Source organism: Octopus bimaculoides, chromosome 2, assembly GCF_001194135.2.
Source record: "Octopus bimaculoides isolate UCB-OBI-ISO-001 chromosome 2, ASM119413v2, whole genome shotgun sequence".
In the NCBI taxonomy this organism is placed as follows: Eukaryota; Metazoa; Mollusca; class Cephalopoda; order Octopoda; family Octopodidae; genus Octopus; species Octopus bimaculoides.
In genome coordinates, this window is record NC_068982.1 from 85,505,568 (window position 1) to 85,515,848 (window position 10,281).

Genomic DNA, 10,281 nt, shown 5'->3' on the forward strand with positions numbered 1-10,281 from the left:
GTTTGTGGAACGTTTTAACACAATAGGTCCTTAGTTACTGAGTATATAGCTTGGAGACTTAATGTAGGTAATCCGTCGCTATCAATTTCTCTTTCACTCTGTTACAATCCTCTTTTGTTATAAGCGAATATTTCCTCTGAGAGGGCATTCCCTCACTCCCCGAAGTATCCACTCTAGCCAAAGGGAAAGGGTGGGTGGAGGTGGGGTGGGGTAAAGGTTCACATCAACTGTTTGTGTCCCTCTCATTTTTCTCTTTTTCCTTCTGTTTTCCATTCTTCTTTGCTTCCGTCCTCCACCTGGTCCTCTTTTCTTTCCATCTTACTGGGTTCCTCCTAGCTTACTCCTGCAACCTTTGTTATTACAGGAAGTGGAGATTCAATTTTCTAACAAGATTCAATTCAACCACATGTTTTATTTTAATAAAAACTTTGCCTCCAACCTCTAACATTGTGAGACAAATGCGATGATGTTGGCATCAGTGACAATGCATTATCATCTAAACTAGATGAAATTTCTGCAATTAACAACCATGCAGAAGTTTGTGACTTAGTGGCTTGTGATTTCAATTTCGTTTTTGCAATGTAAACTTTTGGTTTTGAAGCATGAGAAAGATGGAAATGCTCGCCGAATGTTTTACATTAGATAAATTATCATTTTCCAGCATGGTATGCACTCTTGCTTTACATTCTCTATTTTCACATTTCCAATATGTTTTTTTCACCATATTTTCTAACTATCCTATAAACAAAGTTAAGACCATCAACTAATTTCACACTGCTTATACCAGTTCCCACTTGATAGATCATTGTAATAGGTTGACTACACAAAAAAATATTGTTGAATGAATAATGAAATTTTAAATGAGTTAAGAAATTATTTTACCCCTTCTTATTGGTTGAAACCTATAAGTACGGGGGTGCAGCTCATCTTTTGTTTTGCGGCAAAATTGTCTTGTGGTGAACTTTGCTATGTGGCAAACTTTCCTACAGCCAAAAATCCTGAGGCAAATTTTCCTGTGGAAAAATGTTTGCAGTGAACTTTCCAGGTATGATCGATAGCGACACTGAATGCAGCAGCTTTTTGTAATCCAACCTTTTGTTTTATTATTATGCTTTTAGCTATGTCAGTTATACGTCTCTCAATTGATCTTGCAGAAGCTGGTATTTCTTGAATTCAAGACAGTATTGTTTCAGCGTTTCGTAAAGCACTGGACAAAATTTTAGTACTTCTCAGAAAGGCGTTTTTGATAAATTTTCCATCTGTAAAAGGTTTACCTTTCTCAGATATACATTGAGCAATTGTGTAACTACATTTGTTGGCTTTATTTTTGGTTCCAAGCATTTGAACAGAAGTGCATTTTTTGCAACTAGAAATAACCGTTTTTATGGCTTCACTTTTCTCATTAGCGTTTTTAAATGTAGTCTGGTGTCTAGTTTGATAGTGTCTTTGTACACTTGATTTTAAAGGAGTCTATTTATAGATGACCCGCAAAGTAGGAGCCCTTTTTTAAGAGTGTCTTTATTTAGACTGGCCGCTATAAGATGGTTAACTAATTTTATGATCTGCACTGCTAAATATACAACTGATTTAAAAAAATAAGCATTTGCAGCTCTAGCTCCTGGTTTAAGTAATAAAGTACATATAAATGCTTTCAGAACCAGCTTATAAACTAGTTAATTGTGCTAACATTTAAAATTTGGTATCGTCAAAATTGTGTTCAGTAGTACTATATTTTTAAGGAAATGTAATACTATGAAATATATCTAACTTCGGATAGTTTAGGCTAGAATAGAGAGATCATAAAAAAGATGTATCACAGCATACTTGTTTCATTTCTTCTAGTCTTTGCATGTCCTCTGCATTCACAACCCAAGTTTTGCAACCATATAGCATTGCTGTTCATTGACAGGCATCATACAATCTGTCTTTCAACCTGAGAGAGAGGCCTTTTGTTACCAACAGAGGTAACAGTTCTCTTAACTTTCTCCAGCCAGTTCTTATTCTAGTAACTATTCTTTCAGAGCATCATCTTTCACTGCTATTCAGTCACCTAGATAACAGAAACTATCCACTACTTTTAGGGAGCCTCCTGGGAATTTTAGAACATTTATTTCCCATTTGCTCTTATTATTTCTTGCTCTTGCACATCTGCCATAAACAAATTCTACTTTCTCTGTTAACCTTCCTATGATTCCACTGTATCTCTTGTGTGCTATAGTTTACACTGTGTACACTATGAACTTTCTACCTACACCTTGTCTTTTTATACAACAAGGCCATTTACTTGTCTGTTTTCCTGTCAGAGTGTGTGATAGGATTGTTAAGCTAAGATTAGTGTTAGATTATATTACTGTAAAATTTATCTTAACATGTGTTCCACAAGCTCAACTGGCAGATGAACAGGACTGTTTCTATGAGTTCTTTCTTCCGATCACCTTGATGATGAACAACAAATACTTTATTTTTGTGGCTGTTGATTTCAATGGATATGTTGGGTAGTACTCCAGTGTGTATATAAAGGTTTTGGTTTCGGTTCCAGAAATGAGGAGGTAACAAAGCCACTGACTTGTTGATCTGCAACATTAACTTCAGAAACCTCCCAGCCACTTGACCACCTTTGAATCTGATATGCACATGAATCAGACTAACTACATTCTCACCAGAAAACAAGATAGGCAGATGCTTATAAATACAAAGTTCTTTTCTGGTGCAGAATGTACAACCCAGTATAGGTTAGTAGTTAGTCACTTCAGTCTTGGAGATCCAAATCAATCTGAAAAAGACTGGAAGCTTAGGGATCTTTCAAACAGTCTGAGATTTGGAGATGTGCTAATTAAAGTGTTTGACAAAAGAGAGGAGATAGAAATCTATAACATACAGGACAATTGGAAGTTCTGTCAAGACTACATCCTGAGGGATACGCACCACATCTGTGGCTGGTGAAAAATTCCAGCTAGGCCAAGGGTGACATAGTGGTGGAAGAAGGAAGTCAGCAGAGACATGAAAGTGAAGAGGCTGGCTTGGAAAGTTTTGTAGAATGAAGGTAGCAAAGAATTTCACCTGGTAGTTAGGAGAAAAACGAGGAGATAAGTTTATTTAGCAAGAGGAGAAGCAGAAAAGAAGAAATTTTCCAGTATTAAGATCAAAGGCATGAGGTATTCCAGATTGCAAGGCAATGTATCAGAGAAAATTGAGATGTTGTGGGAGAGAAGTGTGTGCTGCAGGATAATGTCGTGCTTGCACTTTGTGATTCTGAAAAGAAAGGGACATGAAGGCGCTATTATGAAAAACTACTAAATGTTGAGAATGAATGGGAAGAAGAAAATCTTTCTAATGTGAACCTGACAGAGGTTCCAACCATTCTTGTAGTTGACAATGTTAAAGATAAAATAATTAAGAATATGAAGACAGGGAAAGCCCTTAGTCCTTAGGAATTACTGCTGAAATGCTTAAATTATCTGGCGGAGTAGGATATTGTCTAGTTACCCATATACTTAATCAGGTTGTACAGGAAGGTATCATACCAAACAATTGGTGTGGCAACATCATAGTCAACTGTTACAAAGGTAAAGATGCCTTAGAGAGAAGTAAGTATAGCGGTATAAAATTACTTAACCAGGTTATGAAAGTCACCGAAAGAGTCAAGGTTAATTAATTAAAATGAGAATTAACTTAAATGGAATGCAATTTGGTTCTGTGCTGGGGAGAAGTACTCCTGATGTTCCCTTTATAGTTCGGCATTTCCAGGGGAAATATTTAGTAAAAAATGAACCACTGTACTTAGCATTTGTTAGCCTGAAGAAAGCTTAAGACAGGATGCCTCACTCCCTTACCTGTGTCACTACAGAAGCTAGAAGTATATGTGTAGCTAGTGAGAACTGTTCAAATCATTTACAGGGATGTTGTCAGCAAAATCAGAGTTAACAATGAGTACAGTGGTGAATTTAGTGTGCAGGTAAGAATTCATTAGGATTTGGTCATCAGTCCCTTTCTATTTATTATAGTCCTCCAGGCCTTTAACTGAGGAATTTGGGGCTGGTTACCCACGGGAACTCTTCTATGCTGATGACCTTATTCTTATAGCTGAAACTGTAATAAAATTAGAAATTAAATTCTAGCTGTAGAAGCAAAACCTTGAATCACAGGGTCTTAAATTAACTTAGCCAAAGTTCTAGTACATATATAGTTGTATAAATATCTACTGTGTATGGAAGCAGGAGGGTATAAAATTATATGAACCTAGCATTATTGATCTTGGCAAGGATATCTGGGGAATAGTCAATATCCAAACCAGTCAGTATATTAAGGAATTAATGGTTAGGTGTAATAAAGTGTGATAAAAATAGTGATTGTACCAGATATTCCATATTGCCTTTATTATTAACATAGCTTAGGTATATAAAAGTGGTTGATAGGATTACAGAAGTAGGATTATGCACAAATTCAGCAAAAGGAGCAGGGGTTCATATCTAAAATGTAGTTTTCAATTAGTGTATGTTAACTTGAGATAAGTTCATGCCTAATACTATAGTGTTGAGCTATATAGCAGCAGCTAACTAGTATACTTTATCATATTCATGGTTATAACTAATATTGTATTAACATAGCATCCTTTTCTTCTTGTATTTGCAGTAAATCCTCAGTTCTTTTTGCTTATTTAGTAAATTCCTAGTGTTGGCTTTAAGAATCTGTAACTTCTGTCTGTCATACAGCCCTCAGAGAAGCCTTCCCATCCTGATTCGACAAGGAAGGGCCAACCATTTCAAATTATAGTTCACAGTTCTAGCTTCCAAATTATAGATGTACTCTTTTGGGGAAGTTGAGAACTTGAGTTTGAGAAGAAATGTCTATGCATTGAGAGGTGCTGCTTCTCAAGGTTTATAGCTTCAATATAGTATTTACCTTCATTCTGGGTCTCTACCACACATTTGTACTCTATGTTACTTTGTATGTAGTTTCTTGGGGAATTCAATGGAAGTTCTGAAATTAATCTGTACGAAGAAGGATTAAGGTAATCTGATGTATTTAATTACTTTATTCCCAGTGAAGTTCAGCAGTGTACTGGATTCATTGGTATTTTCTAAGAAATCCATTTCAGTTCCACTTATATCAGTGATGTTACCTGTATGACCCCTATTTTGTGTTCCTATTCCTGTTTACTTGACTTGAGATATATTTCCATGTATTCATGAAAGTGGGCACTATTTTAAATGTCATTTCAAGGGGAACCTACTCTTAAGGTATTCCCATAGTAACCAGGTTTTGTTATGGAGATTACACTTACATCATATCTATTGTGTTTGAGTCAATTAGAAATAGTGGCAGAGTATAACAACTTTATAGTATTGGATTGTCAGATAAATTCATTCATTTCTTTTTTATTTCAATCCTTACTTTTCATCAACAATTTTAACAAATCAGTCAATATGGTCTCCTTTGTCATTCATGACCATTTGCCTGTGTTCCACTAGTCTGCCAATGCCTTGATAGTAGAAATCATTAGATCTTGACTTGAAGAATTCATTGAGCCACATTTTCAGCTCCACATCATTGTGGAACAAAACACCTCACAGACTGTTGGGGAACAACCAGAAAAGTTGATAATCTGATGGTGATATATCAGAAGAATGCAGTGGGTACAGTAGAACTTGCCAACATTTTTTGTCAAATTAGTGAGGAGATCATAAGTATTGTTGTGTTCAAGAAACACACAGTGTCACCAGGCTGATCATTTCAGCTGGATTGCTTCATTGAATCATCAAGTGAAGGTGATGGGCAAGAGTATCATCAGAGAATCCCATCTGCTGGGCCAATTTGCAAGTAGATTGGTACAGATCCTTGAGGATGAGATCATCCAATCAATCCTCATTGAACTGTACAGCTCAGCTCAAATGAAGAGTCCCCTTCTTTGAAACATGAAAACCATTTCTGTGTAGTTCTTTCAGTAAAAATGCCTTCTCTGTACAAAGCACAAATGTCTCAAGTGATTTTAGCAGCTTTGGAACCTTGATTGAAAGTGAAGAGAACCAGGTGTTGAAAATGCTCATTTTTCTACTTGGCTCTCTAAAGAGATAAAATTTTTCAGATTTCAAAATAATGGACAAAAGTTGTTGAGGAAGAATAGACCTACAAAATCCCTAAAACACTATTATAGAAACATTTTTCATCATAATTCAAATAACAATGGAAAGTCAATAAATGAATTTTTGGTCACCACATGGGCTGGATGTGCACGTCAAGTTTTGCAAGGATGAGTCTGTGATCTGTCCAGACTTCAGCACCACACATGGCCTTTGTCACCCTAACATCCCACCTGTCCTGTCTCCTGACTGACGTAGATGCTTCTAGGACATCTTTTGCAGTTGGACTGGTAAAACACTGTGTTGGTGATCAGCAGGTCAGGCACTGCACTTCAACAGTATATGACTACTGCTGTAGCCCTTACCAACTCCATTTCTCCTAATGACTCCCTCCCATGTCTGGTAGTGTGTATCATCACTGCCATTGAAGTTGCTGAGAATGATGAGCTTTTCCTCCTGAGGCACAGCTGTTATGAGGACTTCCAAGGTCTTCATAAAACTTGTCTTTGACCTCCTCAGGGTTAGTCATGGTAGGAACATAAACTTTGATGATGGTGGCATAGTACTTTACTCTAAGGAGAGCGGCAGAGACATCAGTCAGTCATTCAGTCCTTTGGGGAGGCTGGTTAGCTTACTGATCAGATTAGATCTGATTTCAAAACCCATTTCTATTTCATGATGTTCATCACCATTGCAGTCATTCCAGAAAGAATCTTGCTCAGAATTACAATGTGATGCTGTACTCACAAAGTTCTCTTGTAACAAGTGCTGTCTATCTCTCAGCTTTGGAGCTGCCCATGAGTGTTCACACATTCCATGTGCCAATGATAAGCGATGTCACCAATGTTTTCATCTTGATGTTTCAACCATATGGTTGGGATCCCTGCCTACTGCAGTATGCTGGAGGTGATGAGAGCAATCCTAAAGAGAGCTGCTCAGACACCCAGAGACCTGCCAAGCTCCATTCCTGCTTCAGTAAGTGAAGAACAACCCTATGCCCTCAGCTGCCTGTGTGTAGGCTTGTGACTACAGGTTACAGTGCATCCATGCCTGATGTTTTGTCATTTGTCCATTTCCACAGGATGTGAAGGTGGGTCTGGGTGGTATAATCTCTTGACTTGCATGTGACATGGATGAAAGTGAGGGAGGATTGCACAATGTCATCTGCCTTACTCTCTTTTCTTTAAGTAATTCCAGTGGCAGGACAAAGTCAAGATGACTAGAAATAAGTTGGGATGCAGTGGACTTCTGCGGTGTCCTTCATGTCTCACTGTGCCCTATTTGTGCTCTATTTGGTAGTTTCTTCCTCATGGTCTACTGGGTCCAGTTTTAACATGCGTAGGTAGACAAATCCTAAACCACCAAAGATTTAAAAATCATTGGCTACCTTCACCATGTCTTTGCCTGTATGTGGTCACTGTTGCATGCAAATAGCTTCAAGCAGACACAGGTAGCAAACAAGATGTCAGGTGAGGACCAAAGCGGATGAAGTACAATGCAGCAAATTGTCTATTAACATGATCCTTTCTGCTTTACAGTATAAGACTAAATAGCTTCTACACTTCTATATTTAAGAGATGAGGGATTATTTACATTATTTACATTATTATTTGTATAACCTACCCATGCAGCTGTGGTAGGTTATACAAAGGCGAAACATGTCGCCCCCTCAAAATAAGGGTAGAAGAACATCGCAAAGCTGTGACACGAGGAGATATTGATAAATCGGGTATAGCTGATCATGTATGGCAAAATGGAGACCACCTCCCCCTGTGGGATGAAGTTAAAATAATAGACAGGGAACAACACTGGAAAATACGAAAACTAAAGCAGCAGCACATATGCTAGGACACAACAACCTCCTAAGCAGACTGAGTGCAGATATGAATAGCATATGGGAACCGGTATTGAGGAAGGATAGAAAAATAATAGATTTATAAGCCTTAAAATTTACTCCATAATTGCCCACGGGCATATGGCGTAGTGGTTAAGAGCGTGGGCTACTAACCCCAAGATTCCGAGTTCGATTCACGGCAGCGACCTGATTAATAATAGTAATAATAATAATAATATAATAATAGTAACATCGTTAGGAATGAGAACCCAGGTTCGAAATTTCCCCAAGACACCTGACGAAACGTTGTGTTAACAACAAACAAGATGAAGACAAATGTCTGTCAAATGTAAATAATGTAAATAGCTTCTGTTCAGTTTTTAGCACTTTGTCTCACGTCTTTCTTGATCTTCCATTTACTTTGAATGTGCAGCACTTTTTTTATTACAGCTATCAGCCTCCATGTGCCTGACATACCCATAACAGCACAGTCTTCTCTTTTGCATACTACAACTGATTCCTCTTATGTTCACTTTTCCCCTCAGCTCATTAATACTGATCATGCACACTAACATTGTACATCTAGCAAAGCATGTTTACTTTGTTTCTAGTCTTTGTGAATCTTCTGCATGCAAAGTCCATCTTGCTTCAATGCAGCATCCCACTTCATATACACACACATCCCAGAATCTGCTCATTATTCTGACAAGAGGCCTTTTCTTGTCAGTTCACTGAACTTTTTTTGATCTGTTGTTATTCAGGCTACTACACTTTGCTTTCACTGCTAATTAGATCACTGAAGTAGTAGAAGATATCAACTATTTTCAAGGAACTTTCTGAGCTCCTGGTGTTTACAGTCTCTATACATGTCATAAAGGAAGTTTGTCTTTTATGATCCCATTTTATCTCTTGTGTGTCCATAGTTTACACTTAGTATGTAATGTGAAATTTCTACCTACTATTTTTGTGCATAATATTTATGATTAATTTCCTGATGGTAACGGGGTCCTATCTTTTCACCTACTTACTAGTACTCTAAGCTTTGCTAAGTTAACTTTGTGGCCTTACATTTCTAAGTTTTATTCCATTCATGGGTATCTGATCTTAAGTTCTTGTTATAGCTTGGAGGACTATAATGAACAGGAGGGGATTGGGGACAGATACCTGATGAACCCCTACCTGATAACTAAATTCATTGTTGAACTCATTTCTCACTTTCACTTTTTTGGTAGCATCTCTGTATGTGGTTTATGTGGCTCTTGCAAATCATTCATCTAGTCCTAGTCTCCTCAGCTACCACTAAATCACAGTGCAGAGAGCCTTGTCTACAAACGCTAGGTGACTCTTGTAGTAGCTGACTCTTGGCTAGGTGCTCTTCCTACAGGTGTCACACTAGGAAGAGAGCATCAACAGTTCCCCTCCTAATTGCAAAGTCAAACTACATTTCATTTACTTCTCATCCTAATGAAAATAGCTACAAGTCTTTCAGTGATTTTCATGACTTGCTCCAACAGTTTGTATCTGTGTAATTTCTTCTCTCTAATGTATATCCTCTGTGTGTGTGTGTGTGTGTGTGTGTGAGTGTGCGTGCGTGCGTGTGCGTGCGTGCTTGCTTCAATATATATTTATATTTCTTCAAGCTACATTATCCACTATCTTTTTTTAAGAAGTCAGTGAGTGATGTAAATGTGATATGGCTTCTGGTATTTGTAACAGGTTGAACATCAATTAAATGGTGATGATGTCTCCTTTTTACACTATTAAAGGAAATATTTGACACATTTAATGGTATAGTATCCTAATGGTATAATGTTTTTATTTTCAGATCCTAGAAAAATGGTATGAAACTTTGAAACAAGAGAATCACAATACAAAATTGACTGAGGTAAGTCACAAACCAAAATAAATAAACTGTGTTTGAGGGATAGGTACACACACACACACACACACACACATGCGTGTTTGTCTAGAGATGTGTTTGTATACACACCTTTGAGTTTGTGACTGCATATATGTGTGTGCATGTGCATGCTATGTGTGTAATATATATATATATATACTAGCAGAAATACCCGGCGTTGCCCAGGTTAAAGAGAATAATGAAATCTAAAAACGCCGTCTAGACTACGCATCATCTTTATATATAGAGATGTATATACACACACGCACCCAAACACACGTATATATATGTATATCAATATAAATATATGAAAGTCAATGAAGTTTCGTAAAAGAAGGTGATCATGTACATACTTTCTTGCTGTTGTGATTATAACACCTCATTGTAAACTATGTTCCTTGTTTTCCCTTGTGGAGCATATACAAATAGGTTTTTTGTTGCTGCCCACTCTTGAGCAGCCAACATAC

At 37.4% G+C, this 10,281-nt stretch overlaps 1 protein-coding gene across 3 annotated transcripts in view; it reads left to right on the forward strand.

Moving 5' to 3' along the window:
• The window catches only part of LOC106881831 (mitogen-activated protein kinase kinase kinase 5), a 147,057-nt gene that overhangs the window by 55,538 nt on the left and 81,238 nt on the right, over nt 1-10,281 (forward strand). For all 3 annotated transcript variants that reach the window (XM_052978404.1, XM_052978405.1, XM_052978406.1), the window contains one exon: nt 9,740-9,799. In XM_052978404.1, coding sequence (XP_052834364.1) covers nt 9,740-9,799 — 60 coding nt within the window. The remainder of the gene's footprint in view (nt 1-9,739; nt 9,800-10,281) is intronic.